At 45.0% G+C, this 19405-nt stretch overlaps 1 protein-coding gene across 5 annotated transcripts in view; it reads left to right on the top strand.

The window, feature by feature from the left end:
• PAPOLA (poly(A) polymerase alpha) overlaps positions 1-19405 on the top strand; it is a 365046-nt gene that overhangs the window by 8550 nt on the left and 337091 nt on the right. For 4 of the 5 annotated variants that reach the window (XM_033951973.1, XM_033951971.1, XM_033951970.1 and 1 more), the window contains exon 2: positions 18781-18954. The exons of the other annotated variant lie outside the window; for it this stretch is intronic. In XM_033951973.1, coding sequence (XP_033807864.1) covers positions 18781-18954 — 174 coding nt within the window. The remainder of the gene's footprint in view (positions 1-18780; positions 18955-19405) is intronic. 5 annotated transcript variants of the gene reach the window in all.

Genomic DNA, 19405 nt, shown 5'->3' with positions numbered 1-19405 from the left:
TGACTCTTCAGGCTTTCTCATGAGGGAGAAGACGCTATAATGTCAGGTCAGGGGGCTGTGAAGATTTTTCAGGAAACTTGCATTTTTGCATCCTCCTCAGGTTTCCAGTTCGTTCTTGGAGTCTCTGTTTTGTGTTTCCCTTTTCAGTGTTACTGGTCCTCAGGACAGTTCTTGTAGTTCTTCGGGATCTAAGGGACGTTGTTCCACTTACTGAATGGTGCCCGAGACGGGGGCATTGGGCAGGCTGGATCCCATTCTGCTGAATAGTTTCTCGGGGTTACACATTTCTGCAGACAACCTGGGAGTATATTTACATTTTCTCTATGGACTCCGAATCGGCACTTGGTTTGCCTGCCTCTCTTGGAGCAGCGCTTTCGGTTTTGGCACATGCCATTTCGCCTACCCAAGGCTTCACGAACGTTTTAGGTGATGTGGCCGGTGGTACCGTTTTGGCGCTACCAAGCGATTCATCTAATTTCTTCTTGACTGCCTGCTTGAGTCAGACGATTTCCAGTCGGGCCATTTGACTGACACGAAAAGGGTGGTATCTTTTCCTCAGTTCTTTACATGTACATCTTCGAATTTGCACAGCGCTCTTTTCTCCTGTACTATTCATAGGTATATCGGGGTGATGTTTTTATTCATATAGGAGAGACATGTGTTTCTTTCCGGAGACTTGGGCGTGGGGTCTCGGTCTCAGATTGGTATTCTTCTTCGCTTACCATGACCAAGAGTATGGGATTCTGTACAGTTTCTGGGATCCATATTGCTGACTCCACTGGGAACTTCGGCTTGCTTTTCCCTTCTTACGCTACAGCAGTCGCTTTTGTTCCGGTGGTTCCCGGTATCTCAGGGCTCCAATTTTTTTGGTATGCTCCTCCTGCATCGCTCTGTATGATTTGGTGGTTCAGCGCGATTTTTTTTTTCAAGGCATACCTCGGTCTTTGCTGGACTAGCACATGACCACCGACCATCCCAGGCTGTCGGGTTGGGGGGCTCGGTGGCTTCCATCCTCAGCTCCAGGAGTCTGGTCTTCAGAGGTGACTCAGTACTTGTTCATTCTTCTACTCTTGAGCAGGGTCAGGCTACCTTTCTGGAGCTTCAGATCATTATTCCGGATTGCCGCTGAGGGTCCTTTTGGTCAGTATTAGGATGGGGGTATTTCTCTTCAGCTTGGGCAGTAGGTGTTGTACTCAGTTGTCAGGTGAAGTTGTTCTGCTTCAATGGGTGGACTCTCATCTTCGTCTTCTGTTGGCAGATCTTTTTATGGATCAGGATAGGAGTTTGGATAGACTTCTCTCCGGAATCTGAGCATGGCCCATTTCTTCTATGTTACAGTGTACAGCGCTGTATACGCTCTGGAAAGTGTGCATGTTAGTAATAGTGTAATCTTCTTCATCCTGGATATTGAGATTTGTGGCTCAGGCGTTCTAGCTCTTTTTATGGACGTGAGATCTCCTTGACCTAGACCTCATGGCCTCGTCTCTCAATTCTAAGCTTCTTCGGCGGGCCCAGGGAGTGGGAGCTGCATGGCTCCTTTCTCGCCTCTGCCTTCTCTTTTTCAGTGTTTTCCGCTGGCTGATGATGGCTTGGATTTGCCATCTCGAGCTCCCTTTCCAGGCACAGTATTTGTAGAATCTCTGGATTGGCGGCGCCATCCTTACTATGCGGATTTGATGAGTCTTTCGACAGCCGGACTAAGAAGTTTCCTGGTATCTCCGGCTTTGTTCGCCTAGGGTCCGATCAACATGGATATTTGTACTACTTTAGTATTATGACCTAGTTTTTTGAAAAGTCATGGCCGACGTGTAAGGGTTATACGAAGCAGGTTGTTTTTCTCTTATCCAGGTGCAACGGACGTCTTCTCCTGTGGCTTCTGCTTCCTTTTGGAGGTTTTTCCTTTCTTGGGTGCTTCTTAACATTTGAACCACTCCAGAGTTCCTTTTTGGCACAAGTGTATTGCCGAGGGCTTAGCATTCAATTCCCTTCAGCTTCTAGTGGCATTCTTGGCTTGTTACAAGGGCTAGGTATATTGCTCTTCGCTTGCTTCTCAGCTTCATGTAGTTCAGTTCCTAAACAGAGTGCGGAATATTCATGCGCCTCTTAGAAAGCCCGGTTTGGAGTACAATCTTCACGTACTTCTTCTCAGTTTACCGAAGGCTTCATTTCATCCTTGTCTTTTGGGACTCTAAAGGGCTGTGCCGTTGAACATGGGGTTTCTTGTGGCAATGGCTTCAGCTCTGCAGTTTTCTATGTTGCAGGCCTTGTTCAGCGGGGATTCCTATTTCTGATTTCCGAAATATGGGGTATCATTTCGGATGGTACCACTATTTCTTTCTAGGGGGGTGTCATCCTTTCTTTTATGTCATGCTCACTTTTCCTTCCTTCTTCCTGGGAGGAGAAATGGGGAGCTGTGCTTTTATTCACTGCATTTTTTTGAAAGTGCGTAGCGTTCTCCGCGAGCAAGGTTTCTATTGACTTTTAGTTGTTTAGATCACCTTTTTGTATTCTTCAAGGGACGCCTCAAACATATGGCGGCGTCCAAAGCCTCCATCGCTCGATGGGTCCAGGATGACATTCTTTACGCTTGCTTGATGGCAGGGAAGCAGTTGGCGAAAGAACTTCATGACCATTCCGCCGGAGCGATGGCTACTTCTTGGGCTCGGCCCAGAGGTTTTTTCCTTGGAGGAGATTTGTCTCGCGGCTAATTGGTCTTCCGAGAGTGCTTTCTCTCCGCATTTCTGCTTGGATGTGGGGGCAGATGCGGTAGGGGCGTTTTGTGCTTCGGTTGTTGCGGAGGCGGCGTTTGCTTCCCACCCAGATTGTGGATTGCTTTGCTACATCCCATTGGTCTCTGGATTCATCTGCTGCTGTTGCTAGGGAAGGAAAAATTATGTTCTTACCTGCTAATTTTCTTTCCCTTAGACGCAGCAGATGAATCCAGAGCCCCACCCTTTCTGGATTTTGTCTCTCGGTTTTTTCTTTTGCAACTTTCGCAGTTTGTTATTATGGCAGGTTGTTTTCTGTATTATTGCATTTTGAGATTTGTTATGGGAAAGAAGTTTTTTACATGCTATGCCTATTGATGGTTACGGATGCTTGGGCAAGGAGCTATACTGGATAAACAGGAGGAGTGACAGCCAATAGGACCACCTGTTAATCAGTTTCTCTATCTCCGCCTGCTGGTAGATGTGGGCTATCCCATTGATCTCTGGATTCATCTGCTGCGTCTAAGGGAAAGAAAATTAACAGGTAAGAACATAATTTTTCCTTCTTGTTACCTTCCTGTGTCCAGATTTCCTCTATCTTCCTCTTTCATACCAATGTGTCTCTTCTGTTTAACCCCATCTAGCTTCTCTCCCTCTTTATTCCCCCCCACCCCCCCCAGCTTCCAGCATCTGGCTCACCTGCCTGTCCTCCCCTTTCTTTCCTGCTGTGGGTTTCTTTCTTTCCCTCTTCAGCCCCTTGGCCTAGAATCTTTTTCCCTTTCACTCCCTCCTTCCTAGTGTGAGCCGGGAACACGCGTGATCGCGCGGTCCAGCAGCCCCACCCGCCTGATCGCAGCGTTTAGCCAGCTCCCTCCCTCCACCTCACCTTATATGCCGAGTTTGCCGGCTTTCTTTTTCCCAAGCCGCACGTGTTCAAAAAGACGCGCATGCGCGGCTGCGCGAGTTGATCAATCTTCTCCTCTCCTGCAACTTCCTGTTTCTGGTTGCGTCAGAGGAGAAGATTGATCAATTCGCGCAGCCGTGCATGCGCATCTTTTTGAACGTGTGCTGCTCAGGAAAAAGAAAGCCGGCAAACAGCATATAAGGTGAGGTGGAGGGAGGGAGCTGGTTAAATGCTGCGTTCAGGCGGGTGGGGGCTGCTGGACCGCGCGATTCTTGATGCCTCACTGCGGAGACAAGACCATTCACCGCTCCATGGGGCAGCGACTACTATTTTTCTTTCCCCGTTTCGGCAGGTTACCCACGGCTACTCGCGGCTAGCTGCGGGTAACAACCATCGTGTCATTCTCTAATACAAATCATGCATGCTTGCTATTTGTGCATAGTAGTCCCTCAAAAGAGGGGAGGAACAGTGCCTGGCACCTGCTCAGAAGAGCAATCGCTAGGCAAAACTCCTCTTCCTGTCTACAGCTGCCATTCTCCTCTGTCTAGCTGAGGGTGGCTCCGGAGCTGTGATCAGCTGAGAGCTGGCTGAAGGAAGAGTTGGCAGCTGCTGGCTTAGTTCATTTGGGGCTTCCCCTGCTGGTTCCGGAGCCCCAACTGATCTGAGCTTCCCTTGCTGGCTAGCTGTGATCAACTGATTAGGGCTTCCCCTGCCATCTCTGGTGAAGGTTGGAACCCAAGCACAGTACCGGGTAAAGCTTTGGATTCTTGCCCAGAAATAGCTAAGAAGAAAAAAAAAAAAAATTGAATCAGGTTGGGCAGACTGGATGGACCATTTGGGTCTTTATCTGCCGTCATCTACTATGTTACTATATAAAGTGTTGGCAGTGGACTTCTAGATCAGATCGCAGTTAGCCGGCATGTGAATGTGCTAAGCTGGCAGCTGCCGCTCTCCCCTCTGCCAGTTCTCAGCTGATCATGGCTCTAGAACTGCTATCAGCTGGGCAGAGATGGAGAACGGTGAGTGAAGTTGGTGGGTTTGAGGTTTTTTTTTTTTTTTGTTTTGTTTTTTTTTTTGGGGGGGAGGTTTGGTGAGGGCAAAACTATTTGTTTGTTTGTGTGTATAAGTACACAACACGTGCAACAGCTACCGAGAGCTCCTGAACTGCAATCATAAAAAAGGGGGGGTATTCTCTTCTAGTGCAGTGGCTCTTAAACCTGTCCTGGGTGACCCCCATCCAACTGGGTTTTCAAGATATCCATAATGAATAATGCAGTGCAATAGGTGAGAGATTCTAGACATGTGAGTTATCTGACAATAGCCATGTGCCATATGCAGAAAGAATCTACTCCAGATTTTTTCTGTGACTCCTACTTCACTGGGGGAGCTCTACTACAGTGTTTTCTGTTCAGTGATTTTTTTTTTTTTTTGTCCCTTTTGGGATATCTTTGTGTTTGGAGCAATTCTTCAGCTCTGCCAATGTAGAGAAGAAGCAGCAGACTCTGGTCTCTAGATGACAGGCCGATCCCTGGTGGCAAGCCTGCATTTGTTTCTTAGGAACTCAGGGCCTCCCCGCTTTTTCATCACCTGTTTAGCAGGGGTTTGAGTGCAGACTGTTAGATGTTCTTTGGAGGCTCAGTGGTGTCTTGTATGGCGTTGGCTGCTTTGCCTCCACATGTCCCTTAGCGCATCCGTCGGTCCATGGGGGTGGAGGTATGGTCATTCACCATATCTGACTGGCAGCCCGAAGATCTGAGTTGAGGAGGCATTCACAGCATAATGCAGTGATTTCTTCTAATCCAGCTACTGTACGAGAGCTAAGGCAGGCGGCAGCACAGGGCACACACAGTAAGGCTGTTACAGCCTGTGAGATGAATCGGGGGGTGGGGGTTCTGAATTCTAAAGTTTTGAGTGTTTATGCATGTACCTCTGTGTTCCCCCACCTTAAAAATCCTAAAATCACCACTTTTGAACTTTCCTAAGTGTTAGTAAAAAAAAAAAAAATAAAATAAATCACAATTTTGGCACAAATTTCTTAGTGGCAGCTATCTTGGATTTTTAGCAATCTTTTTTTCAAAAGATACCTGCTCTCCCAAATTTGCAAATTTTGCCTCAAAACTTGTTGGGATGGAGACCTGGACTCTCCTACTATGAATTCTTGCCAGGATTAAGCAAATTTAGTGCCTCAGGAGCATCCTTGTACCACGTGCCACATGGCATGGCTGGGAGAGGCGGCAGTGCAAAGCTTAGCCTCTCCCCTGATTTAAGAGGTGTTCAAAACACTCGGCTAGCACTTTTGGGGGAGTCTTCCTTATTTTTGGGGCTTGGCACAACTGTGAGTTCTGTGCACAAGGCTGTGGACCCTCCAAAGCGCAAGGTAAAGTCATCACAGGGTGACTACGTCCCAGGGTCCGAAGGCCTTCACAGAATTTATGAAACATTGTGGAATTCATTTCAGAGTAGCCGTGCTTCCCCTGCGCTGTCCCGCTCCGCCTCTGACTTGTTTCTCAGCAGTTTTGCTTCTTTAGTCATGTCCTCTTCTCAGTCTGGTGCTGTTCCTGAGTTCACTAACGCTGATCTAGGCGATGCTTATGACCCCCTTGTTTTCTGGGGATGCTCTCCTTGTGGTAGGGACTCGGGACAGTATGCCAGATCTTCGGATCCTTCTCTGGCTTTAGACCCTGGGGATGATCCACGGTTCTGCGTTTGTCTGCTGCTTTGCCTGATATCATATTGGAGTCTCTGCAGTTGAATTTAGTGTCTCAGCTGGCTCCTTCTACCTCCTCCTCTCTCTCCTTTGTGGGTATGAACTCAATCTTCCACTTTTCCCTGGCATCCTGATATGAGCATTCTGATCTTGGAGCAATGGGATTCACCGGAAGGTGCTCTCAAGGTGGCGAGGGGTATGTCCCATTTGTACCCTATGTAGCAGGAGTGCCAGCAGTTTCTTGGTCAGCCTAAAGTGGGCTATTTTGGTTGCACACCTCCCTTCCCAGTTAGCATGATGTGCTCAGACATGCAGGACAGCCATGTGGATGTGGTTCTCTGAAGATATTTTGAGGTTGTGGCTTTGGGAGTCAAAGCTGCCTCGGCGGTGTCATTTGTATGTGCTTTCTTATCCAGGCTGTGCACTCTGGAAAGGGAGGCTGTGGAGCTGTCTCCTTGGCTTCTTTTGGCTGGAGTAGATTATGTTGCTGACTCCCTGTATGACCTTATGTGGGTCCTGAGTAAGGTGTCGGTATATTAGATTTCTACTCGCTGTATGTTCTGGATTAGACAGTGAGCCAATGATTCCACCTCTAAGGTCTCTCTTGCTAGGCTTCCCTTTAAGGGGCATTTATTTGGCAAGGTCTTGGATGATCTCATGAATTCTATGTTGGACCATCGCCCATCTGAGCAGCACATTTGACTTGGTCAACCACACCATTTTGCTGGATTGTTTGATGTCTATTGGAATCTCAGGTCATGTTCTCAATTGGTTCCTTGGATTCCTGACAAATAGAACCTATAAGGTGCTTAAGGATGACACTATCTCCTACGGCTGGGACAACCCCTGTGGGGTCCCACAAGGCTCCCCCTTGTCCCCCACCCTGTTCAACATCTACCTTGCCTCCCTAGGAAACCTTCTGAAGAGCCTAAAGCTCAAATTCTTCATTTATGCAGACGACATCACCATAGTCATTCCACTCTCCAGCTTTTCTCCAGAGCTACTAAACTCTATGATTCACTCTAAATCAGATCGAACTTTGGATGGCAGCATTTAGATTAAAGCTAAACCCGGAAAAAAATAAATTCTTCTTAGCAGCCCTAAATGACAAAATCAAGGAAACCACGCTACATGTCAGTGGGCTGGTTTACTGCATTGAGCAATCCTTAAAAATTCTAGGTGTCACTTTAGACAAGCATCTCACACTGGAGAAACATACCGACCTAGTATTTAAGAAAAGTATCTCTGTATTTTGGAAACTATGCACCATTAAAAAATACTTTGATGACGCCTCTTTTAGCCTGTTGGTCTAATCTTCTATCCTGAGTGTCCTGGACTACTGTAACATCATATACTTGGCGCCTTCAAGAAAATCACCAGGAAGCTGAGGCTAGTCCAAAATACTGCCGTCCGCCTCATCTTTGGCCTGAAGAAATGGGAACACATATCCCCTTTCTACCACAAGTAGAAAGGCACTGGCTGCCGTTCGAATCCAGAGTTCTGTTTAAGTTCTCATGCATCTGCTACAAAACTACATTTGGTATGTCACCGGATTATCTTTACCCTCACTTCAACCTGAACTACAGTTATAAGAGCTCCCGCAGAATAAACCTGTTCACTTTTCCCTCATTGAAATCGTGTCAACTCAAAAGATTCTTCGAAAGGACCTTCTCCTTTCAAGTGGCCAAACTAAACTCATGGCTCGCCCAAATCATACTCGATGCCCCATCATATCTCAGCTTTAGAAAACAGATCAAAACCCTACTTTTCAACAGACCAAGCCCTTAATACCCCCACCTCTTTAACGGTTCCCACTTCTTCCGTAACGTCTTCCCCTCTTCCCTCCCCTCTCCTCTATGATGGTTGCTCCCCCCATTTAACTTTTTATGCTTCTATCCCCTTCTCTTTTCAATGTATTCTCTTACTGCTTACACTGTATACAACCCTTCCCACCTAAATTGTAAACGTAAGACTAATTTGCCTCTTTGATTACGTTGTTATGTTCTCCAATTCCAACCGCATTGTATGTATTTTCATCTGACTGTTGTGAACTGCCTAGAACTCCCTGGGTATGGCGGTATACAAAAATAAATTTATTATTATTATTATTATTAAGACCCTGCCTGATGCCAGACCCAGAATCTCTAGAGGTTCAGGAAGTCTAATTTTCTTGGCTCCAGGTGTTCCCGCCCTTATTCAAGCTCCATGTCTCTGAGATTTTCCCCGAGCTACAGGCAGAGGTTCTCGGGCTCCAGGCGTAACCAGCCTTCCACCTTTTATTTGGATCCTTCTGCCAAAAAGGCACAATAACGCCAGGCCAAAGGAGGTCTCTCTGCATATTGAGGGCAGATTCTCAGCGTTCTGTAGGCCTGGGTGCGCATCTCGTCTAACTAGTGGGTTTTGGACATTATTCAGTTCGGCTACAAGCTTGAATTTGCCCAGCCTCTGTGGACTCTCCCGCGGGATGCCTGGACCAAGTGGTAAAGTTGCAGGCCACAATACAAAGATTGTTGGATATTCAGGCCATAGAACCGGTGCCGTCCAAAGGCTCGGGCAGATACTCCATATATTATATCATGCCAAAGAAAGACTCCTATGATTGGAGACCAATTCTGGATTTTACGCATGTCAGTGCAGTGCTCAAAGTTCTGCGCTTTTGCATGGAGACAGTGAGGTCTGTCATAGTGGCGGTGGCCCCGGGAGAGTATTTTGCCTCTTTGGATCTCACAGAGGCTTACTTACATATTCCCATTTATCAGTCGCACCAGAAATTCTAAGCAATATGCTGTCATGAATGTGGGGGCAGAACACTGCAGTTTCACCAGTTGGGTGCATTTAAGGTGAGAATGCTTTCCGAGTCAGTGACACCTTGATCAAATAATCTTAGAAGCACAAATTGGATAAATTGCTGGAATGCAATAATAAATCGAAGAGCTTGTAGAATCTCAAGTTTATGGTTGTAATTTTAAAAAAAAATTCTGAATTACCCTAGGGGCTCTGCTGTTTCACACCTTTGACTCGCATGCTTTCTCTATATGAATCTGACCTGCACCAATTGAAAGATCTAAGGAACTGGAAGGCAAGTTTTCCAAGAATCCTCTAACTTCCAATCTGAAAGTGATTCTGGCAAACCCACCAGTCTATGATTGTTCTGCCTAGAATGGTTCTTCCAAGTCTGCAAGTTTCTTTCTGACATATATCCTTAACCACCAAGGCCTGTACCTCATCCTTCACATTCCTGAGTCTGTTCTGGATTGCTTGAATCTCTGTAGTGAGTGAGGTAAACCATTGCTTCATATTATTGACCTTGTCCAAAATAAGCTGTTCGCTGATGGTGTATGTTCCATTGCCATCCTCACGTCCACTGTAATCTCTGCAGGGATTTAAAGTAAGTGAGGGAGGTGTATTCTCGTGGGACATTTTGTTATCACCAGACTGACTCTGGTTCTTTTTTTTTTAATGAAATTGAGTCCATTGAATAGAAATCAGTGAAATGTTCCACAGGTGAGAAACTGGAAGCAATCTGTTTGAAAACCCCAAAATGGGACTTGATAGTGCTGATAAATTGCCGATTAATTGGGAGAAATGGGAGCAGACAGACACACTGCCTCACTACTTCATGCCCCAACCAGAAGTCCTAGGGTTAGATTCACTAAGCCCACCGATCAAGTTCTGGCCACTTAGCAACCCCCGACCCGCCGAACTGCACATGCAAATGAGGGGAAGGGCATCCAAAAGTAGGAAGGCAGTGATTCACAAAACAATTTCAGGAACACCATCTGGGCTGCCCAATCAAAAAAACAAGCGACTGCTGAGGACCATTCGCTTGTGCAAAAAACCCTGCTCTCTGCCCCGAGTCTCCTGCTCTCTACCCCGATTCTGCTTCTCCTGCTATCTGCCCCGACTACCTGGTTTTAACCCGCGGTGCAGCCCCGCCTTCAACCTTCGGGTTAAAACCACGGGTTCGCGAAAGTTTCTAGCTCAAAAAAAAAAAAAAATAAATTCCAGGTCTCCCTTCACGGTGAGCATGTGCAGGCAATCTACAGGCAAAGAAGATGGTCTGCTCATGCTCAACGATTGCTCTCCAGCAGTCCATGTGGTCGTTGGGGGGCATGCCTCCAATCACACTCATTTGCATCGCTCCCATTTGTGAATCAGTCGGCCTGCCTCGGATTGGGCAGGTTAGTGAATCTAGACCCTAGTTCATTGTTTTACAGCGATATGGATTATCCATGTGATTGCTATATCCTTGATTATGCAGGGTAGGTGCCACTATGGTGTGTGTGTGTTTGCTTGATCCTCGTTGTAGCTGTAGAAGTTGATGGGCATGGGGGCATTACAGAAAGGGGCCTTCTGCATTCTGCATCTTTCCAGGGAGCACCACCAGCTAATACTGGTAAAGGTCACTGGTTAAACTCAGCTTTTTTTAATTTTTTTATTCCTCTACCTCATCTGCTGGTAGGTGGGGATAATATCCACTTGAGCAGACTAAAGGAAAGAAAATTATTAGATAAGACCCAATTTCCTTGTTTTATAAACTGATAAATAGCATTTATGTTTTTAGAATAGCTGAGGCCAATATGTTAAAATGACTAGATTAATTATTGCTATGTTATCCTAGGACAAGGAGGCAGCATATTCTTACACATGGGTGACATCACCCGGTATGGACACTTCAAAAGTGCATTGCCGCTTAAAAAACTTTAGAAAGTTCACGATGGCCCACAAGGTGCATGCGTGAGTGCCTTCCTGCCTGACGCAGGGCGTGTCTCCCCTCAGTTTTTTCGTTTCTGCAAAGCTAAGAAAATGCGGTTTAATGGTCGTTAAACTTTTTCTTGCCTTCCTGCTCTCGCGGCTTTCTGACTTTTAGTTCTTCCCTTTATTTTTTGGTGTTGCTTTCTTTTTTGTTTTTTTTGTTTTTAAAAAAGCACTTGTTCAAATTTAGCTCGCCTTCAAGTTTGACTCGGTGGGACCTACTTGTTCACGTCAGCCTCTGACTTCAGTTTTGCTGGGCTGCTGTTTCCCCTCCATGTCAAGCTGTTGATTGAGTTTCTTCAAGCTTCTTTCGTTCTTTTGAAGTTCCTGCGCCGTCTTCAATTTTGTGAACATAAGCAATGCCTCTGCTGGGTCAGACCTGAGGTCCATCGTGCCTAGCAGTACGCTCACGTGGCGACCCAACAGGTCCAGGACCTGTGCAGTAATCCTCTATCTTTACCCTTCTATCCCCTTTTCCAGCAGGAAATTGTCCAATCCTTTCTTGAACCCCAGTACTGTACTCTGCCCTATTACGCCCTCTGGAAGCGCATTCCAGATGTCCACCACATGTTGGGTAAAGAAGAACTTCCTAGCATTCGTTTTGAATCTGTCCCCTTTCAACTTTTCCGAATGCCCTCTTGTTCTTTTAGTTTTCGAAAGTTTGAAGAATCTGTCCCTCTCTACTCTCTCTATGCTCTTCATGATCTTGTAAGTCTCTATCATATCCCCTCTAAGTCTCCTCTTCTCCAGGGAAAAGAGTCCCAGTTTTCCCAATCTCTCAGCGTTTGAAAGGTTCTCCAAACCTTTTATCAGACGCATCGCTCTCCTTTGAACCCTCTCGAGTATTGTCATATCCTTCTTAAAGTATGGCGACCAATATTGGACGCAGTACTGCACCATCACCCGATACAACTTCAGGATAACTTCTTTCATTCTGGTTGTAATACCCTTCTTGATTATGCCTAGCATTCTGTTTGCCTTCTTAGCGGCCGCTGTACACTGTGCCGTCGGCTTCATTGTCATGTCCACCATTACCCCCAAGTCCCTTTCTTGGGTACTCTCATTCAATAACATCCCTCCCATCGTATAGTTGTACCTCGGATTTCTGTTTCCTACATGTAATACTTTACATTTCTCAACTTTGAATTTCATCTGCCATCTTGTTGCCCATTCCCCTAGTTTGTTCAAGTCCCTTTGTAATTCTTCGCAGTCCTCTTTAGTCCAAGCTCCACTAAATAGTTTGGTGTCGTCCGCAAATTTTATTATCTCACACTTCATCCCTGTTTCTAGATCATTATGAATATATTAAATAGCAGCGGCCTGAGCACCGAGCCCTGCAGGACCCCACTCGTGACCCTCCTCCAGTCCGAATAGTGGCCCTTCACTCCTACCCGTCAACCAGTTTCTGATCCATCTATGTACGTCTCCTTCCACCCCCAGGGTTCTTCAGTTTCTGGAGTAGGTGTTCATGGGGCACCTTATCATAGGCTTTTTGGAAATCTAGATATATGATGTCTATGGGGTCTCCTTTGTTCCTGAAAAAAAAAAAAAAGAACAACCAAAGGACTTTATTTTTCTTCAATAAGGGACTTTATATCATCCTGGAAGTTGACACTGTTTTTGGACTTCTCCGCACTGGATGTGTGGGGCCGAAGTTTCGACACCACAGGATCCAGCGACGTCTATTGTCTTTGTTTCCATGGACTTTTTCAGCAAAGGCTGATTGATGTCGCTATCGACTCTGGTGCCGATCTCGGCAACACTTCATATATCGACACCAGCAGTACCGCCTGCCTCCGGTGTCGCATCATGCTGTTTCCTACATTGGGACTCAGGTCAAATTAGCATTGAGTTAAGTCATGCTGACCTCAAAATAGTCCCTTAAGTGCTCGATTGTGAGGATTAGCTCGATATAGGCCAGGGGTGTCCAACCTTTTGGCTTTCCTGGGCCGCATTGGTCAAGAAAAAATTTTCTGGGGCCGCACAAATGCGCAAACGCTGCAGCAAGACAGAGGAGGGAGCAGGCAAGACGGTAAACACCCGGGAGCAGCAGAGGAAAACACTGCATCGCCCTCGACCGGGGCCGCACAAAATTCTTCACGGGACCGTATGTGGCCCTTGGGTCACAGGTTGGACACCCCTGATATAGGCCTTATCTTCATGGGACCAGTGTGCAACACCATTGGTACCAGTGATAATGCCAATGGTACTGGTTTTCGTACATGTCCCGTACACACCCGGTTCCGATATTGTGCATTGACCTCATCCTCATGGTACCGGAGCATGACACCGATGGTACCAGCGAAAACGCAAACGGTACCGGTGTTTTTCCTTCAGTTCCAACAACTTGGACTCAACTTCGATGCAGTCCTGTAAGCGCCTGATCCCGATCTGTGGCTCGACATCGACCTCATCCTTATGGGACCGGTACGCGATACCGCTGAATAGCCCAACGGTACCGGTGTTTCTCCTTAACTTCAAACAACTGGGACTCAACTTCAACATATTTGCTTTGATGAAGTTTTGTAAGTGCCCAGTCCCAACCTCATTTTTATGGGACCGGAGCGTGACACTGATGGTACCGAAGAATAAACTAGAGGTACCGGTGCTATCCTTTAAGTGAAACATTGATAATTTGCTACAGGAGGAACTGAGTTTGTGTTTTTCATATGTTATGACTAACACTGCATCCTTGTTGACCCCAACTCTCTCGGTGTCTGTCTAGTCTGAATCTGTCATGGAACCGACCACAATCTCTAGTCTTCTACACCAATTCTCCACCACTGGCCTCATTTTATCCAAAAATCTTGACTTGGTTGTAGACTCTGAGCAGAAACCATTCCTTCCTGCCTAAAGATGCTATTTCTTCAGCTTTAGCTTCAGCTGCTCAGAGCATCGCCTTCTGCTGCCTGACTCTGCTTCTTCAGTCTTACACAAACTTTTAGGGAAATATTTTTTTATTTTTATTTTTTTTACTTCTTTCCTTTTTGAGAGAGGCTTTCTATATGGATCTAGAGTCTCTGATTCCCCCCCCCCCCTTTCAGGGGCTCCTATGAAGCTTGTTTTCTACAGAGTGATACCTTTTTCTGTGTTTGGAACGCCTCAACTTCTTTATGAATCTCTAGTGACAATATACATTGCAGAAGTCTTCAGGCACTAGTGTCTATACACCTGCTCCTTCTCATTTTAGGTGGTTAAGGCAGCATTCAACTCAATGCTTCAAGCTGTTTACCATCAGTCTTTTCATCCTTTTTAACGTTTTACTTCAGAGCATATCCTCAAAACTAAGACTTTCTTTTCAGAAGGAGAGCCGACATTCCTACTGTACATCGAATTAATTTTGTCCACAGTGGCGTCTTCAGCTGCTTGACTCTGCCTTTTCAGTAATTCCATATTACTAATAAAAGAAGAATCAACGAACATTGGCTTTTTCTGGCTGGTGGGAAGTAACACTACATTTGCTGCAATACAGGATCAACCAGGTGTATTTGTTCTTCACTGCTCTTCCACTAATGTTAGAAGGTGTCTGCTTGGGAGCATCCAGACTATGCCAGAGTCACTTACATCCCTTTATACTTCATGCTGGAGGTTTGGGAGTGGCTGTAGGGGAGGAGGAGGCCGCTCAATCCTTTTTAGGATATTTTTTTCTTCTCCTGTTTTTAATCGCAGCATTTCCTTCTTTTGCTAGTTTGAGAGGTATTTCTTTATTTTTTCCTTACATTGCTCTCTTCATTTTTGGGCACCTTTCGCCTTTCCGCCACTATCCGGCTGTTAACATCCTTGAGTTCTAGGGATCTGGAGTTTTTCTCCTTCCCACTCAATTGGTTTTTAATACCTTTTGATTATAAGAACATAAGAATTGCCGCTGCTGGCTCAGACCAGAGGTCCATCATGCCCAGCAGCCCGCTAACGCAGCGACCCTTAGGTCAAAGACCAGTGCCCTAACTGAGACTAGCCTTAACTGCGTACGTTCCGGTTTAGCAGGAACTTGTCTAACTTTGGCTTGAATCCCTGGAGGGTGTTTTCCCCTATTACAGCCTCCGGAAGTGCGTTTGTTTGTAATTATTTATTCAGCATACCCAATGGACTACTAGCTCTGCAGCTCTCCATACTTTTAAGTTCAATGGGGCACTCCACGGGCGGTCTTCTTGGTGACTCGCACAAATTTTAAGCCGCCCCACTTTTGTTTCAGCCTATACGCATTGCATTGTCTAGACGACAGGCATCTTTTCTAGATTGGACGAGCATGTTTTTTTTCTATTTGTTTCTGTCCTCTCTCGTTTTTTTCATGTTGATCTTTTTTGTCAGTCTACAACAGGAGTTAGCTGCCATGCTTCTCTTAGCTTCTGGATGGCTCAGGTAGCATTGGTTCTCCCTTCTTTTCCTCAGCACCAGGGAGCAAATTCTTCTGCTATTTTTGTCTACTCTGCTTTATCACTAGCATGGACATTTTCTGTGTTTCAGCCTGCAATCATTCTACCTGGCAGCTGGGTTTCTTTCATGCTGAACTCTTCCGTATTACATCTCTCTCAGCCTATCCGCAAGATTTCGATGTCTCCAGGAAACCAGCCTCACTATATTTTTATCATAACCAAATGTGGGTTAGGTTTTCTTCCTGGTGTCTTCTTCATCATCCAGATCACACTTCCTTGACAGTTGGAATGGTGTGGATTTTCTCTTTTGTCTATTAGAATCTTTCTCAGTACTGTTCTAGCTTTTCACATGCTAGTGGAGGGAAAACTTCTTACAACTTGTTACAGCTTTTCACATGCAATCGAGGGCCAACCTCTCTCTGCTCCTCCCTTGGTCTCCAGATTCATGAAAAGGCGTTTCAAGGTGAAACTACATCTCAAATCTTCACCTGTAGTCTGGGACCTTGATAGGGCTCTTTCCAGGTTAGTGAAGCCTACATTTCAGCCAGTAGCCACAGCCCATTTTCAGTTTTTCACCTGGAAAATTATTTTTTCCTATCTTGCTCACTTCTACCATAAGGGTCAGTGAGTTACAAGTGTTGAAGGCAGATTTATCTTCTCAGTTTTTTTCTCTATAATACAGTGCTTCTATGCACGCAACCACAGTTTCTATCAAAAAGGGTGGCCAAGTTTCATCTCGATCACTTGCTTGTTCTTCCTAATCCTCGTTTTTTTTTTTTGTAGGATACACGGATCTTTCCTTTCTGGTCTTTTAAGTGTGCTTGGCTTTTTACATCACCAGGACAAACCCTTATACGACTTCTTCCCAATTCTTCATCTCCTTTGATTCTAACAAGTTGGGGGCATTTTGTTTCTAAGAAACCGGTTCCTAACTGTTTGGTTATTTCGTTCTGTTTTGCTCAACCTGGTCTGCACTTGGTGAGTCAGGTCACATAAGAGCATAAGAATTGCTGCTGGGTCAGACCAGAGGTCCATCGTGTCCAGCAGTCTGCTCACGCGGTGGCCCTTAGATCAAAGACCAGTGCCCTATTTGAGTATAACTCTACCTACATACATTCTGGTTCAGCAGGAACTTATCTAACCCTTTCTTGAATTCCTGGAGGGTGCTTTCCTCTGTAACAGCCTCTGGAAGAGCTTTCCAAATTTCTACCACTCTCTGGGTGAAGAAAAACTTCCTTATGTTTGTATGGAATCTGTCCCCTTTTAACTTTAGAGAGTGCCCTCACGTTCTCTTCACCTCGGAGAGGGTGAACAATCTCTCATTCTCTACTAAATCAATTCCCTTCATTATCTTGAATGTTTCGATCATGTCTCATTTGTCTCCTTTTCAAGGCAGAAAAGGCCCAGTTTCTCTAGCCTCTCATTGCACGGCAACTCCCCCAGTCCCTTAACCATTTTTGTCGCTCTTCTCTGGACCCTTTCGAGTAGTACTATGTCCTTTTTCATGTACGGCGACCAGTGTTGAATGCAGTATTCCAGGTGGGGGCGTACCATGGCCCAGTACAGCAGCATGATAACCTTCTCAGATCTGTTTGTGATCCCCTTCTTAATCATTCCTAGCATTTTGTTTGCCCTTTTCGCTGCCACCGTGTATTGCGCGGACGGCTTCATTGACTTGTCTACAAGCACTCCTAAGTCTCTTTCCTGGGGGCTCTCTCTGAGTATAGCACCGGACATCCTCTATTCGTGCATATGATTTTGGTTACCGACATGCTTCACCTTGCACTTATCCACGTTGAAACTCATTTGCCACTTCGTGGCCCATTCCTCGAGTGCATTTGTCTTGGTTTAGGTCTTCGCAATCTTTCTGTGTCCTCACTACTCTGAATAACGTTGTATCGTCCGCAAATTTAATTACCTCTCTCGTACCAATTTCCAGGTCATTTATAAATATGTTGAAGAGCACAGGCCCGAGCACCGAACCCTGTGGCACCCAACTCGTGATGCTTTTCCAGTCCGAGTATTGTCCATTTACCCCCATTCTCTGTTTCCTATCCGCCAACCAGTTTTTAATCCACGTGAGTATATTGCCCTCAATGCCATGGCTCGCAATTTTTCAAAGTAGACGTTCATGCTAGGGCAGTTTCTGTAGTTTTCCTTGAATTTACTCCTATTATGGAATTCTGTAAAGCTGCCCCTTGGTCCTCAGTTAACACCTTCACCTCTTCTTATTGTCTGGAGTTTTTCTCCAGATAGGATGGGCACTTCAGCCAGTTTGTATTATATCATTTATTTTCATGAAGGCCAACTTTCCCACCATCCCATTCTAGTTAGCTTGGAGGTCACCCATGTGTATGAATATGCTGCCTGCTTGTCCTGGGATAAAGCACAGTTACTTACCGTAACAGGTGTTATTCAGGGACAGCAGGCAGATATTCTCACAACCTACCCTCCTCCGCTAGGTGGCTTCTTAGCTGGCTTATCTTAATTGAGGAGACACATGCCCTGCGTCGGGCGGGAAGGCGTATGTGCAGTGCGGGCTATCGCAAACTTTCTAAAGTTTTAAAATGGCAATGCACTTTTGAAGTGTCCATACTGGGGCTCCATCGTGACATCACCCATGTGTGAGAATATCTGCCTGCTGTCCCTGGATAACACACAGTAAGTAACTGTGCTTTATGTGCATGTTAATGCTGAAGCATGCTAGGATACTTCTCGCTGGGAAAATGTGATAGGATTTCTCAGTACTGTATAAAGGTTCTGTGGTTATCCATTGAAGCAAGAATTTCTTTGAAACTTGTTTGTTTTCTCTCTCAAATTCTGTAAGGTTCAGCACCCGTTTTATTTATATCAGCAAGTTTATCTTGCCAGTTTCGTTAGGAATTGTAGGTCATATAACTCCAATCCTAATAGACTTTCCTTCTTCCAAGGATAAAGAGATTAATGTTACTGGAACTCTCTTGGTTGTTTCAAAGTTCCCAAAATATTTGAAACTTGGCTGTTTAGGAAATATGTACTATGTAATAATTGTGATCTGGTTTCTTTTTCTTATAAATTCTTTATTTACATTTTAACATTTGACAATCATTACAAGTCAAAGAGGAAAAAATACAGTGTAAGTGAAATATAGAGGACTTATATTAAGGAGATTTCTTTTTAAAGAATTTGGATCTTTTTAAGGAATTTGGATCTTTTTCTAATCTTTTTTATAAATATAGGGCCATCCTGAAGACATGCTGCTTTTTTGTAAGCTGCTTTTGAACTGTGAGGTTTTAGTGCAACACAATCTTATATATTGTTAACTCCTTTTTTTTTTTGTACAATTCCCTTTAGTCCAGTTACAACCCAGGGATCACAACAAACACAGCAGGCACAGAAGCATTATGGCATTACCTCACCTATCAGTTTAGCTGCTCCTAAAGATACTGACTGTGCACTTGCACAGAAATTAATTGAAACCTTAAAGCCTTTTGGAGTGTTTGAAGAAGAAGAGGAATTGCAGCGCAGGTGAGTAGTAGCATTTTGGGTTTAGTGAAATGCTTGAGTACCTAAATGTAAAAACTGCTTAGACAACCTCCATTGATAGGTGGTATATATAAATAACTAATGAACTTGGAAAATTAATTGTCAAAATCTAGAAATCTTTTAAAATCTTACATATTCTGTAGAGCTGCTATTCTGAAAAAGGCTGTTTAATTAACTTAGCAAGATTCTTACCAGAAAAATAGTATGTAGAAAACATATGTAGCCATAACTTCAGAAAATAAATAAAAACTACACTCTTCAAGAAATTCCTGAAACAGCCCTAACTTCAAGCTTACCGTCCTTCCTCCCCCCCCCCTTCCTGCCATACAAAAACTACATAACCGACTCTTTACCTCTCTAGAAAGGACAAATGTTCTTCTATTGTAACCCAACCTTTTTTTTATCTCTTTTGTAATCCGCCTTGAACCGCAAG

Source organism: Geotrypetes seraphini, chromosome 7 (assembly GCF_902459505.1).
Source record: "Geotrypetes seraphini chromosome 7, aGeoSer1.1, whole genome shotgun sequence".
In the NCBI taxonomy this organism is placed as follows: domain Eukaryota; kingdom Metazoa; phylum Chordata; class Amphibia; order Gymnophiona; family Dermophiidae; genus Geotrypetes; species Geotrypetes seraphini.
The sequence above is the reverse complement of the archived record's forward strand: the minus strand, read 5'-3'. Positions and strand labels throughout refer to the sequence as shown.